General features: G+C 41.0%; 2 protein-coding genes across 4 annotated transcripts; one reads left to right on the top strand and one right to left on the bottom strand.

The window, feature by feature from the left end:
* Window positions 1–413: 413 nt before the first annotated feature.
* On the bottom strand, window positions 414–3,949 carry LOC126402916 (uncharacterized). The gene is made up of 3 exons (XM_050065268.1): window positions 3,816–3,949; window positions 1,675–1,863; window positions 414–1,545 (listed from the first exon to the last, which is right to left on the bottom strand). The coding sequence occupies exons 1-3, from the start codon at window positions 3,936–3,938 to the stop codon at window positions 1,351–1,353; spliced, it is 507 nt and encodes a 168-aa protein (XP_049921225.1). The 5' UTR covers window positions 3,939–3,949; the 3' UTR covers window positions 414–1,350.
* On the top strand, window positions 2,945–10,646 carry slc16a7 (solute carrier family 16 member 7). Of its 3 annotated transcripts, none has more exons than XM_050065254.1 (5): window positions 2,945–3,102; window positions 5,034–5,268; window positions 5,438–5,581; window positions 8,938–9,801; window positions 9,912–10,646. In XM_050065254.1, exons 2-5 carry the CDS (start codon window positions 5,052–5,054, stop codon window positions 10,133–10,135), a joined length of 1,449 nt encoding a protein of 482 aa, XP_049921211.1. In that variant the 5' UTR covers window positions 2,945–3,102; window positions 5,034–5,051; the 3' UTR covers window positions 10,136–10,646. The 3 variants fall into 3 exon arrangements, with proteins under 3 accessions (XP_049921211.1, XP_049921212.1, XP_049921209.1); XM_050065255.1 differs by lacking the exon at window positions 2,945–3,102 and adding an exon at window positions 4,060–4,200; XM_050065252.1 differs by lacking the exon at window positions 2,945–3,102 and adding an exon at window positions 4,758–4,918.
* The last annotated feature ends 3,923 nt before the right edge of the window (window positions 10,647–14,569 follow it).

The raw sequence follows: 14,569 nt of genomic DNA, 5'->3' as shown, positions 1-14,569 counted from the left end.
CCACTCCCATTACAGTAATTTCATTTTTATACCAACACTGTTACAGCATTGCCACTGCCTTGTTACCCAGTAAAACATAACTGTAACCTTATCTTATTTCTGTCATTTAGATTTTGCTGTTGTGAAAAGGCAACATATAAAAGTATGTGAACCAAAAATGTGTCTGCTTTATACCACAATGTGTTTAGTCAATGTCACTGACCTACAGCCACGACTCATACAACCTTTAACGAGCACATGCTGCTCTGCATTGCAATGTATTGTTGATGCTCACAACAGGAGAGGCTCCGGTGAGGTTAAAAGGCACGTCTGTATCTGTCTCTCTCTCACACACACACACACACACACACACACACACACACACACACACACACACTAGTTACAAAGAGTAATCCAAATGGCAACTTTCATGGTTGGTTTTTCAAGTTCCCTTTATTGTGAGAAACACTAGATATTGATGTCACCCATCATTTCTGTTTATATCTGCTACAAGGCAACTTTAATCATGATCTAGCAAATAATCATGACTGCAACACAACACAAGCCCTGAGGAGCAATTTTGCACTCATGGCTGATATTATTCTAGACTTACGGTGACATCTAGTGGCAGCTCCCTGACAGTTTGGTTGTCTATCTCCTTTTGAATGAACCTCAATCTGAGACGCTGTGTGCGACAGGAAATTGGCTGCATTTTGCTTCAGTGATTTTCTCTGTTCTGTATATTTGTCATAGTGTGACAGCCTTGTATACAGCACACCATTACTCTCTGTCTTTTGCTGTAAAGTTTCCTCTCTGCACCGTTGTTTGTTATGGTTAGGAGTTACAAAGCTCAGAGCTCCAGATGATGAGAATCTCAGCGTGAGTTATTGATGCAAATATAAAAGAAATTCCTGAGAAATTTGTGTTATTAGCTGTTTTTAAATGTTTTTTAAATTGCCTGTACTTGTTGGTTGTATTTCTTTGGATGCTAAATGCTAAACATGCATCAATATTTAATATTCAGGCCAAGTTCAATACACTGAAAACCTTGTTTTGCTTTCATCTTACAATATCAATATCTCTATTTGCATTTCTGGATCAATCTTAGTGGATGTTTTCTTTCTTTTCACCAATTTCACTGACGTGTGTTAAACCAAACCTAGTCTTAGAAGAAAATCTGCATCAAAATTTGGCTTCAAAATATACACATTTATTAAGGCAGACAGTGTTTCCCTTTAGCTAAGAACAGTCTTTAAACCTGACAGGTTCATGATAAACTGATGCTTAAACTGGACAAATCATGTGCTAGTAATCCAGTTCTTGACAGTAAATTAACTTATTAAACATACTTTATTTTCTCTGTGGAAAGAGTCATTGTGTTTTCTTTTCACAGCGTCCTGAGGTGCACTCATCCCCACGTCCGGTCCACTTTAAGCGATTCCTGGCAAAGATGGCATAGGACTTGTCCATGTACGGTCTCAGAGGTGACCACATCATAAGGCGACCCAACCAGCCGAGGCCCACTGCGCTGTACATGACTGCAAACGCTGGGACCCCACGGTGAACCTGCCAATACACAGGAGGTTAGCCCACTGGCTTCACACTACATATAGGCTAGTCTGCAACATTCTCTAAATGGCAACTTTCCATACAGAATATCACAGTCCCAGTAAAGTCGGAGTGATTTAAATTTACCTCGCCTCGGTCATCAATCACATGCATTTCCTCCATGGCCATCTCGTAGCTGACATCCTTGTATTTCTTTCCATCATAGCCTGGCAGGGCGATATCAATAAAATCTACTTTCCCAGGTCGGTTCCTCTGCAGAAACTGGAGGAACTTGATTTCCGTCACACATATGGGACAAAGCCCATCATACAGCACCTGAAACAAAGCAGGGACACAGTGATAACAACACTGTTATCTTCTGTTTTCAGTTTCAACCCAGAATATTTAATTCAATCAAGTGCTCAAGTTATCCTGTCTAGGTCTGCTCGAATGTGGTACAACAAGTGTTAAAACCAGGTTTGCTGTGAGGAGGTCCCACTACTACTTTTCTAGACAACCAATGCTCTATCGAAGGTGATCAATATATAACGCTGTGAACACTGAACACCCCTGAAGCTCAACAAAATAATATAACTGACAGACATCTGAAATTATTCTAAACATAAGTTATATTGTTTTGTATCATTCATTCAATCATTTTCCGTAACTGCTTATTCTAGTGCAGGGTTGCAGGTGTGCTGGAACCTTTCCCAGCTGTAATTGGGCGAGAGGCAGGATGCACCCTGGACAGGTTGCCAAACTATCACAGGGATGACACATATATTCACACCTACGGGCAATTTAGAGTAACCAAATAAGCTAATGTGCATGTCTTTGGGTTGTGAGAGGAAGCCGGAGAACCCAGAGAAAAACCACACTGACATGTGGATAACATATTATTACACTAATACTTTTTTTTTTTTTTTTTAAATCCAAAATTAAAATCAAGAAAAATTTCTGAATGAAAATGTGAGTACATGAACATTACAGCCCTTTGTTTCATAAAGTATTACATGTGCAACAAAATTAATTTAATCAGTACTTAAGATTACTGGGTTTTTTTTTTGCCTTTTTGTTTGTTTGTAAGACAACTGCAAATAACTTAAAACATTTCCACTACGGAAAAAAAAAGATAAAAAATTTCTTAAGGATGAAAACAAAGAAAAAATACATTTTTTTTAAACGCAGAAAGTCCAAAATTATTACGTCAAAACAAGACTTTAGCCAAATTTAACTGTGAGATAGTACGTCATAGTTTGGGGCTAGATTCTGCTTTAGACATTCAAAAGCTGCATTATATTTAGTAATACTAAATAGTGCAACATATTTTTTCCACGTATTTTAGCTACTGCCGGCTGACATTTAAAGCCAGGCTGAGAAAGGGGGTATCTGATGACGGGGTCACCGTGACACCCCCCCTCACACACATACAACACTGACCACACTCAACTTTTGCAGCTGGGCTGAAGTTAAAATTAAAGTTTCACAGGAGTGGAAACGCTGCTGCTGCTGTTGCTACTGCTGCTCGACCCTTCAGACTCCGGTGCTCCAGATACAAGCTTCACGCACACTGAGGTGATGTTTGCGTCAAAGTTAACTCGAAAACTAGATATTTATCTGCTGGTTAACTGTTGGCCATTACTGGACTGCGACTAAGCTAACGGTTAGCTGCTGAATGAAAGTGCGTGCACGCGGAACTTTGATTCATTAAGTTAACCGTTATAGAAGTGAACGAAACTGCACGTGCGGTACATTAGAGAGTATTTTATTACAGACAGACGAACCACTCAGTTTGACTTTTGTATTAACAAACGAGACAATACACTAATTTAAATACTTTTGTTGTATAATATCGACAGAGTGGGGGGTCTTTCTGTGGCGGACATCTTTGGCTAGCGTACAAATAGACTTGGCAGCGGACTCACCATTCAAAGTGCTAACGTTGCTGTAACGCTAGCTTGGCCAACTGCAGGAATTAACCCCACGTTCATTGACTACAGCTACTAGAAAGCATACAGTTTGAATTATGCTACTTTTCATAGATAAAATAACCCGATAGATTATTGGTGGTAGGCAGACATGGCTGCAAAACTGTGTTTATCACTGGAAAGTGACAAAACAAAGCCCCTTTAAATGATAGCAACACTGTTAGCTTAAGCTACTGTAACCTTCACTCATGAATGGTTGTAGCACATTGCCAAACTATCGAGTCATTAAGCCAATTAACCTTTAATTAAGCCAAGAGTTTATGAGCAGACTGTGAGATAGCAACAAAGGGAGAAAATTACCTTGACGCCTGCAGCCTCAGAGCTGAGGGTCCGATGCTGATGTCTACAGAAGGCGGGTACCGTTGAGTTTACCCGACTGGGCAATCTGGTCAAACCCGAAATTCCACTCACTCTGGAGAACATCTCCAAACACACTGAACCCACCACAGCGGCGAAATAGCTAAATAAATGGGCGAGTCCCCGGCTGAACAAACAGCTTAGCTAGCTCCTGTAAGTTAGTTTACAGTACCTGTTTGTGCAGCAAACACTAGCTAACGTTACCAGCCAACATCGTTACACAAGAGGTTGAGTAACACACACAGAGGTCACCCTGCAGACGGTGTTCAGAACAAACGCTCAACAGAAACCTGTAATATTATCTGCGTCCTTCACATCCGCCTATTCGGTAAGATAAAATTACATTCATTCAAACTTGTAAATCAGTGATTTAGTAGTGGCAGCTGACCGTAGAGCACGAGCATGTCTGAGGGGGGCGTGGTGGCTGCGTGGCTGCGTGGCTGCACTACAGTGCAAGACGTCTCACTCTGCTGCTTTTAATAAGCCGGAAGTAACTGGGGATAAAAAGCTGAACTCACCCTGATTTATAGCCTCTTTTAATTGGTACATTGGAGAGAGATAACTTAAATGAGCATCTGTAAGTGTATTAGCTTAGTGATATTCCAACATGCCCTCATGTACTAAAGATTAATTAATTTTGGGGTAATTTCTTGCAGAGTGTTTTTCATCATTCTTTAGAAACAGCTGAAACACAACTCTGGGTTATACTCTGAGCTAAATGGGTACCCACATTAATTAAATTTGAGCACCTCATCATTTTAATTCAGATAAAAGACAGCTTATTTTGTTAGTGTTCAGCAAAGGCAGGTCAAGGGCACATCTGTGGCTGAGGCACAAGGGGCTCCTGTTGTGGATGAATGCAAACAAAATAAATGTTGTCTCCAGGAGGGCTGCTGCTTTCTCTGTATATGGTCACTTGTGTTTGTGGTGCAAGAGCACGTGATGAGATCAAAGGCCTTAGAGCAGGGTCTTTCTGAGGCAGCCACAGCCTGGTACAACAGCAGGGTTCGTAGCCTGGCCAATACGCATTCAAGGATTGTGCAGAGGTGAGCTCTTGTGATTTGTAGAATGTGTGTTTCAGGGTCTGCATCATGTGAGCATTCAGTTTGAAATGTACAGTTGTTTTTACTCTGTTCACTTCTTTTTACCTGTACCCATTAGCCAGCCAGTGAACCGAACATGCCCCCTGCAGCAGCAACCAAACTCGGCTACAAACCACCAGATGGAGGCTGGGGCTGGGCGGTCGTCTTTGGTGCTTTCATCTCCATAGGATTCTCATATGCTTTTCCCAAGTCCCTCACCATCTACTTCAAGGAGATTCAGGAATATTTTTCAGTTTCCTACAGTGAGATTGCATGGCTGTCCTCAGTCATGCTCGCTTCGATGTATGCAGGAGGTCAGTGAACATCACATATTCTCACACAGCATATTCTATCAACATTTTGACTGTGCAAAGAAATTGTGTCATCAATTTTTTGTTCTTGATTAATCTAAAACATATATAGTGTCACTGCTGTATACTGTTAGTGAAAGATTGTACCAAGGAATTTCTCTCTTCTGTGCAGGACCTTTGAGCAGCATACTTGTCAACCGGTATGGCAGCAGACCTGTGGTCATGGTTGGAGGGCTCCTGGTTAGCGCTGGCATGGTGCTTGCTTCTTTTGGCAGGACTATCGTGCATCTGTATCTTTGTGTTGGAGTAATTGGAGGTAAAAAAAAACTTGTCATTAGCAATCATATTAGATATTATGAGAAAAGTTGCTGTTGTTCTTTGTAATGATTGCTTTATGTTGCCCGGCTGTGACTGGCTGATGCAGGGGGATGCGGGAGTTTTTTGATTAACAGGGTCAGTCCACTAGTGTCGTCTGGGCCTGTGTGGGGTTAACTAGGGTGAGCTTGTGCAATGTGTGAATATGTTCTCAAAACACAATGGAACAACTGTGCCCTGTGAAAATGGTGCCATCAAAGCAACACTGAGACTTGACTGGACCTAATTTTTTTTACTATGGCTCAGTAAATCGGGTGCATTAAGAAAATCCCCCAATGCCTGCATTTGCCCCAGACACACCACATGATCACGCTGATACCAGCAAGTAAACAAACCTCTCAGACTTTAAACTTTAAGCTAGTAATCTTCCCCAACCTACTGCAGCACAGAAAATACCTGTACGTGCCAGGTTTTATCAATGAATTAAAGATACTGAACCACTGTGGACATGAAATAAAATAATATTAAGAGTAAATCTGAGTTAGGGATGCAACTAACAATTATTTTCATTGCTTATTACTAATTTTATCAATTTATCTGTTAACAGTTTGGTCTATAAAATGTCACAATATAGTGAAAAAAGTAAAGTAAGTGAAAAGAAAGTAGGTAAAAAAAATTATTTTCTAAAAGCCAAGGCAGCATCTTTAAATTATTTCCTAAAAATGAATTAGTTTACTACTCTTACTACTCTATTACTCAGGATAATCCACAGACCTTCTTGTGAGCAGTTTCATGTAGGAACTATTTTCTTTCTACCGAACTAAACCCGCCAATCGTATCACAGCGCAGAAGGAAGTGTGCATCTACTCATGGACAAGAGGCCAATGCTTGTGACAGCGTAAGATGTAAACATTAATGGCGTCCTCCTCAGCTGAGCTTTAAGGTCTTTGCACACTGAGTTTTTTTTTTTTTTTTTTCGAATCTTCTTCTTCTTTCGGCCACAGCGAATCATCTGCCTCCATCTAACCCTACCCTCTGCACCCTCTTCTCTCACACCAACTGACTTCATGTCCTCTTTCACTACATCCATAAATCTCCTCTCTGGTCTTCCTCTAGGCCTGTTGCCTCGTCATCCTTCTACCGATATATCCACTATCCCTCCTCTGAACATGTCCAAACCATCTCAGTCTGGCTTCTCTGACTTTATCTCCAAAACATCTAACATGAGCTGTCCCTCTGACGTACTCATTCCTGATCCTATCCATCCTCGACACCCCCAAAGAGAACCTCAACATCTTCATCTCTGCCTCCTGTCTTTTCCTCAGTGCTACTGTCTCCAAACCAAACAACACCACGCTCACCACTGTCGTGTACACCTTTCCTTTTAATCTTGCTGGTACTCTTCTATCACACATCACACCTGACACTTTTCTCCACCCGTTCCAACCTGCTTGCACACGTTTCCTCACCTCTTTTTTTACACTCTCCGTTGCTCTGGACTGTTGAGCCTAAGTACTTTAAATCCTCCACCTCCCTGTAACCTCACCATTCAACTTGGGTCCCTCTCGTGTTTCTTTTCGGATGCGCGTTTTTAATCCGTCATCCGAAAAAAAATTATGTGCACAGAAACCTTGCATGCTGATTCCGATGCATTTTATTGCTCTATTCATTGAGAAAATTTGCAACACGTGACAAAAAGTAAAAGACACATTTCCTCCTTTGTCTCTCATTACCTCTCTCCACTGGAGTTACCTATCTGGCTGTCTCCACTCCCTCCCTGTGTCTGGCATTTAGCACCGCAGCTGCATGAAGGGGTGGAGCTGTCCTCATCCTCCTTTTCTTCATCATTATTCACCTGAATATTACTATCTGACCTGTTGAACATGAGCTATCTGAGTTATGAAATGATTCTGTGCGCCCCCTTCCTCTGTCTTGTCATGGATGTGTCCCGCTGTCGCATGTTCTTCACTGATTCTTGGTCAAACATCTCTAAAGGCTCTGACGGATGCAAAAAATCAAACCTCTTTCGAAAAATGTGATGACAGAGGAAAGTTTCTGCCTCAGTGTGCAAACATGATTGCTACAATGTGTATTTGCTTTTAGATGTGCGACAATGTCAGACAAAAAAACACACTGAGTGTGCAAAGGCTTTTAGTGTTAGCTAGCTCAGTGGTGCTAGGTGAGCTAGCAGTAGATGCACACTTCCTTCTGCACAGTGATCCGGTTGGTGGATGTGTTTCAGTAGAAAGACAACAGTTCCTGGATTATCCTGAGTAACCATATCATGATTTCTGGAAAGGTACATTGCCATTGAGTTTTTCAAATGCTTTTTTTTTTTAATTGTTTTGGTGCTTTGAGCACCACGAACTGAGTGCCATCTAGCTCTGTTTTATTTGACAGAAGGCAGGCATGTCTATAGTCTCGCGTGACCAGCCTCCCTTACTTTGGAATGGGAGTCTGGGGACATTCGTTTTCGTTTTGTAATAGAAATGGGCGGGGATATCCAGACCACGCAACGGTGTTGCCATAGGTACGGCACGTGTGTTATATGTAACAGAGACGTACCAGAAACACAGAGAGCAGGTTACCGGTGTGTAGTACTGTGATGTAAATTTGTAATGTAGTCAGTCATGGCTCAGGCTACTACACCGAAGAAACGTGTGGATATTTGTCGGGTTTTTTCGGCACTGGGGAACAGTAATTCCAGTGTAGGCGGGTGTAAGGCAAAGCTAATCAGCCGGGGGCGTCGGTAGTGTGTGGATAGTGCCGGTGCCCCATGTACAGAGGCGATGCCTCGACGCAGTGGTCTCAGGTTCGAGTCCGGCTTGCAACCATTTACTGCATGTCACCCCCCACTCTCTCTCTCACCCCATTTCACTCTGTCCTGTACATTAAAGGCAAAAAAGCCAGAAAAAATAATCTTTAAAAAAAAAAAAAAACCTAATCAGCCGTTGGTCGAGGAAGTACGGAAGTACACGGATTTGGATCCAATCATATCACTGGGAGCCAGCGCTAGTTCTATTACAACTTTCCTATGAGAATGTCCACATACGACAAGAGTCAGCCAGCGTGTGTAAGAGACTAGCATGTCTATGGCTGATATCTCCAACACTTGTCAACTTACACTTAAAGTAGATTAATAAACAGCACTACAGGTAAGAGGAAAAAGATGTATTTTTGATGTTGGGGTGAACTGTCCCTTTAAGCTCAGTGTCCACATGCTTCAGTGTTTCTTTATCTGTCTTTAAATTTCATTTTTTATTGAGACACCAGCTTCACAAGTTTTGTTGTATACTCATATGGTCACAAAATCTATTTTTAATGGGATGTAAATGAACCATTTTATTATTTCAACAGGTTTTGGCCTCGCCTTCAACCTACAGCCGTCCCTGACGATCATAGGTACCTACTTCCAGGTCAAAAGGCCACTGGCAAATGGGCTCGCCATGACAGGCAGTCCAGTTGTTCTCTTCACTCTGGCTCCCCTCAATCAGTTTCTGTTTGATTCTTTTGGCTGGAGAGGGAGCTTCCTCATCCTGGGAGCCATTGTTTTGCACTGCTGTGTAGCTGGTGCTTTGATGAGACCAGTCAACAAAAATGCCCACCCCTTACCAAAGACTGAGCAGCCAGAGTGTAATGGGGAGACCGCTGAGGCAGCTGCTACTTCAGACCCCAGTGCACAGTCAGCTAATTTTCTGACTGAGGGAAGCCAAGATGAGAGCAGGAGTCAGGGCTGCTTGGCCAAATTCATAGATCTCACACTTTTCAAACACCGAGGCTTCCTCATTTATCTCATTGGTAATGTGGTCATGTTCTTTGGGTTTTTCGCGCCTGTGGTCTTTCTTGCTCCGTATGCCAAACATCAAGGGATTGATGAATATTCAGCAGCTTTCCTGCTCTCTATTTTTGCTCTGGTGGACATGTTTATCAGACCAGCAACCGGCCTGATTGGTAACACCAAGTGGATTCGGCCGAGGATCCAATACTTTTTCAGTTTTGCAGTTTCATACAACGGTGTGTGCCATCTCATATGCCCACTGTTACCTGGATATGCAGGTCTGGTTGTTTATGCTGTCTTCTTTGGGTTGGCGTTTGGGATGCTGTCTGCACTTCTCTTTGAAGTTCTGATGGACCTTGTTGGAGCTCATCGCTTCTCCAGTGCAGTTGGACTTGTCACCATTATCGAGTGCGCACCGGTGCTTCTTGGACCTCCACTTTCAGGTTTGTGAACTTTGAAGACCTATATTTTTTAATTTGAGATTAAAAATGAATAGACAAAATATATTATATTATAAAACAGTGACCAATGATGTGTGCGTCTTTTCTTTCAGGAGCCCTGGTTGATATTTTCGGGGATTACAAATACATGTACTACGCCTGCGGAGTGTTTATGCTGGTGCCTGGCATATTTTTCTTCATCATGCATTACTACAACTACAAGAAACTGGACGAGGAGCGGAGGCAGAGTGAGGCTGTGGAGATGAGGACTAGTGAAGAGACAGCACAACTTCAAATGAGCCAGTGTGATAAAATAGCACATGAAACAGATGGATGAACTTGCTGACTTTGATTTTATTTTAGTGGATGGAGAGCGATGACACTGCACAGCCTTTAGAGCAGGACGTACAGTATATGGGGTATTACTGATAACAATTATTCTCTACTTTGGAGGAGGTTGTTGGACTCTTTGGACCTTTGCTACACAGATCAACATTTGGTATTTTAATGGTTGTTTTATATATGATATTATTACATTATGTGCCAAATGTAACTCTAATGGCCTTCATTTATAAATCACCCAGAGATGCTGCAGTTTCTTCCAGTGCAGTTATCATAATGGCTCTGTAAACTCATATGGTTCCTTTTTGTTCCTTCAGTGGCTGAATAAAAAGTAATTTTCCTGAGGGACTACTATAAAATAACGAGTTCCCCCAAAACACAGAGCCGTACCACTACTGTTTATTACCGTCTTATGACCACTAGATGGCACTGGACACTGCCATGTGAGATCTCGAGGTGCAACACATCTCTCCTATTAAACTGCAATTAAACAACAAACATCTTCACTGCTGGTTTGGTTCTTTACAGCACTGCTTTCCAAAGTCTAAATCCTGACCCTCCCGGAGGGGCATAAGATATGAATGGGTCGTCGAGGGTGCAGCAATTAAAAAAAACATGAGAAAATTAAATGTCTGCTGTAAGGACTACACACTATCACTTAAAATACCTTCCCTGAAACCCCCTCCTGCTGCCCATAAGTTAAATTCCCACTTTTAGAGAAAAAATCTTTATCCATTCTTCAAGTTTTAGTCTACACAGTAAAATATACTTTCAGTGCCATGGGGATCTGTAAAAGTTGTTTCACTGCGGCATCACTTTAGTGCAGTCATAAAAAAAAAATTCAGTATGAGGTTATGGAAATGTGTTAGCATCCTGGTTTTAAATAAGTCTTGGGAACCCTATATGCATTTAATAATAATACTGCATTTGTATGTGAAGGTAAAGAACTGAAATGTTTTACTCGGCTTCACCTACATTAAGTGTGCATATAACACCAGCACATTTATCATAGCTACAGGCCAGGCCTTAAAATATACAGGTGTTAAAAGTGCTGTTTTTAGGTTATTTTTAATCGCCACTTTCTCAGCAAATGCACGTTTCTGTCATGTGAAGAACCTATGAATACAAAATCAAAGATACTGCCTCATCTACCACACCACAGAGAAAATACCTGACAGGCCTTGAGCAACCGCAATACAATACAGAGTGGAGCCATTCAGGAAAAGAACAATACCATTAGAGATGTATGCTTAAATGATCCATTCTTATCATGTCCCTGCAAGGGAGCATATTGACTTCCTTTTGTTCAGATGGACGAAAATTGCTTAAGTGAGGGAATCAATATGTTTATTTATAACCCCAGATAACATTATCTGAAAATCAGATACACAGTGTAAGTCCACAGCTCATAGGTGGTGGTCTTCTCTTTGGATACTGGTTTAATTTCAATCAACTAAAATATCTAAAACTGTTGGGTTATTTTCCCAAAGTGGTTATTTCGATCGAATGTTACACACAACAAGCTCAGGTCTGAACATAAAACTGTCGCCAATCTAGTTGTTGTAAAAGTCCTGCTTTAAAAATGTAATTTAAGTTAAAGTACATATGTATTTTCAGTAAAATGTACTTTAAGTATCAGGTATTCATTGCAGAGAAATGGGGCCCATCTAATGATACACTATCTATATGCTATGTTACAATATGCTGTTGGATTATTACGATTTATACGTTAATGTGTACATTTTACTCTTGGTTAAAGGTGGAGCTATTTTTAACTTTTTTTAAAAGCGCTGCAACTAATGACTATTTTCACTATGGATTCATTTGCTGGTTATTCTCTTGATCAATTTATATTGTCGTTTGTAAGATGCAAGACAATAGGGACAAATGGCCATCATGTTGACCCAGAGCTCAAAGTGACATCTTCAAATGACTTGGTTTGTCCGTCCAAACTTTAAAATATTAACTCTAATTTAATGCAAGAAAAAGCAGTTAAAACTTTTTAACTAGTAACTATAGCTGTCAAATAAATTGAGTAAATAGTGCAATATTTCCATCTGAAATTTAGTATAAGTTTAAAGTATTGTTTAATGGAAATACTTCAGTTTAGTACAGATACCTCAAATTTGTGCACAGGGACAGTTCATCCCAAAATTGAAAATACATATTTTTCCTCTTGCCTTTAGAGCTTTTTTATCAGTATAGATTGTTTTTGGTGTGAGTTGCAGAGTGTTGAGATATCGGCCGTAGAGATGTCTGCCTTCTCTCCAACATAATGGAACTAGATGGCACTCAGCTTGTGGTTCTCAAAGTGCCAAAAAATACATAAAAAAAAACCTCAACAGCAATGTCTCTTTCCAGAAATCATGACCTGATTACTCAAGATAATCCACAGACCTTGTTGTGAGCAGTTTCATGTAGGAACTATTCTCTTTCTACCCAGCTACACTTACCAAGTGTATCACTGCACAGAAGGAAGAGTGCATCTACTCATGGACGAGACTTCAGTAGATGGCTATTGGTGCGCTCCCTGTTTGCAGAAACAGACAGGACTAGCACCCCAGAAGCTCAGCATACATTGCTGTGATTGGGGGTTAACACACACCGAAACATATTTTAACCACCCAAAAAAAGAGCCTGGATGTTAGTGGATGCTATACTGAGGATATTTTCATCAGCTGTAAAACTTTGGTGTTATTGTGCTGCCACTGCTGTATTACTCCACAGGTATGCTGTTTAGGTCAGAAAATGCCTTTGTAAGATTGGACATAAAAAAAATGTACTTTTGTAAATACCAATATTTCGAAGAGGGTGCATGCTTGTGTTTTTCCAGACTGTCCCAGTCATCACATACATTTCACTGTGTTCTGTTGATTGACATTGATCTTCAACAGCTGTGGCTAGTTTCACTCAATATGAACATAAACACTCCACCTGCAAGCCTGAGACAACTTTGTGTTTGCAGTGAACATTTCTCCCCAGAGAATTATGTAAAACCACCGCCATAAAAGCAATGTGCTGTTATTTCCCATCATACAAGTCGTATACAGTTAGATATCTGCATCAGTCATTATACAATAGTACTGAAAGACAAAACCTTACTTTGACGACAAATCCTCATTAGGCCCTTCTGGCCTGGGTGTTGTTTTTTTACAATTTATCTTTGGCAAATTGAAGAAGGTCCGCAAGACACCAACATTCAGTGAGGCAGGGAACTCTGGATGGTTGGTGATGCAATGATTGTACACTGAAGTGCTGGCATCCTCTGATTCAGAAAGATCCTGTATTTGCATTGCTACAAATCCAACTCATGGCAGCAGTAGCTCTATACACACAGGGTCTCTGGGTCCATGAGCAGGCATTTACAGTTCACAGTCAGCTTCTGCTCACTCTGGGCCTTCAGTTTCCATTGAAGCTTCCTCTCCCTCTGTCTTTAAGCCTCTTCAAACTCACTCTGCAAAATGTCTTCATCGCTATACTCTGGTTCATAAAGTTATCTTCTTGTCACCACAGTGAACGGCACTTCGTCGTCGCCGTCATAATCAAAAGTTTTCATTGCTAGTATTTGTCGTGTCTTCCATAAAAAGTTTTACATCTGAGAAAATGTAAGAAATGTAAGAAAACCAACTAATGATTTTTTTTTTTAACTGGTATTAACCCCCCTTCACATCAGTGTATTGCTGAGCTCCTGGTGTGCTAGTCCCGTCTGTTTCTGCAAACAGGAAGCACACTGACAGCCATCTACTGAGCATAATACATTGACTATATTTAAGTTCCTCATACAGCCCAGATTCAAAAACCCTGAACTATCCCTTTAATGTTTAATGACATCCTCCTGGGCTGAGCTGTAAGGTTAGCATTAATGTGTTCATCTCTCACTGTCACAACACGAGCCTCTCTTCCTTGAGTAGATGCACGCTTCCTACTGTGCGGTCATACTGTTGGCAGGTGTAGCTCGGTAGAAAGAAAATAGTTCCTAGGTCTGTGGTTTATCTTGAGTAACCAGGTCATGATTTCTGGAAAGAGACATTGCTGTTGAGTTTTTCAAATGTACTTTTTGGTGCTTTGACCACCACAAGCTGAGTGTCATCTAGTTCTATTATATTTAAGAGAAGGCAGACATCTCTATGACCGATATCTCCAACACTCTGAGACTCACCAAAACAGCCTAGACTGATAAACAGTACTGCGGGTAAGAGGAAAAATATGTAGGGTTGGTTTTAGGGTGAGCGGTCCCTGTGCATATGATATTTAAAAGTGCAAAGGATATACATATTATTAACAACTAGAAGGGAATAACAACTGTAAGTTTAAAAATAGCCAACGTACATGCAGTTATACCATATTTTAGTTTGAGTAAATAACCCAGCAGCACCCAAATTGGGTCAGTTTTGATGCAGTAATTTTCAGTGTATGGAGGGAAGCATGA

This window comes from Epinephelus moara, chromosome 16, assembly GCF_006386435.1.
Source record: "Epinephelus moara isolate mb chromosome 16, YSFRI_EMoa_1.0, whole genome shotgun sequence".
In the NCBI taxonomy this organism is placed as follows: Eukaryota; Metazoa; Chordata; class Actinopteri; order Perciformes; family Serranidae; genus Epinephelus; species Epinephelus moara.
This window is presented reverse-complemented; position numbering and strand designations above follow the sequence as displayed.

Excerpts from the sequence above, each read along its gene's own strand:
- LOC126402916 (XM_050065268.1), bottom strand. The coding sequence starts at position 3,938 with ATGTTCTCCAGAGTGAGTGGAATTTCGGGTTTGACCAGATTGCCCAGT. Across the intron at positions 1,864-3,815 it reads CTGAGGCTGCAGGCGTCAAG|GTGCTGTATGATGGGCTTTG; the intron begins GTAATTTTCTCC and ends GCTTTGTTTCAG. Across the intron at positions 1,546-1,674 it reads TGATTGATGACCGAGGCGAG|GTTCACCGTGGGGTCCCAGC; the intron begins GTAAATTTAAAT and ends GTGTATTGGCAG.
- slc16a7 (XM_050065254.1), top strand. The coding sequence starts at position 5,052 with ATGCCCCCTGCAGCAGCAACCAAACTCGGCTACAAACCACCAGATGGA. Across the intron at positions 5,582-8,937 it reads TTGTGTTGGAGTAATTGGAG|GTTTTGGCCTCGCCTTCAAC; the intron begins GTAAAAAAAAAC and ends TTATTTCAACAG. Across the intron at positions 9,802-9,911 it reads TCTTGGACCTCCACTTTCAG|GAGCCCTGGTTGATATTTTC; the intron begins GTTTGTGAACTT and ends CTTTTCTTTCAG.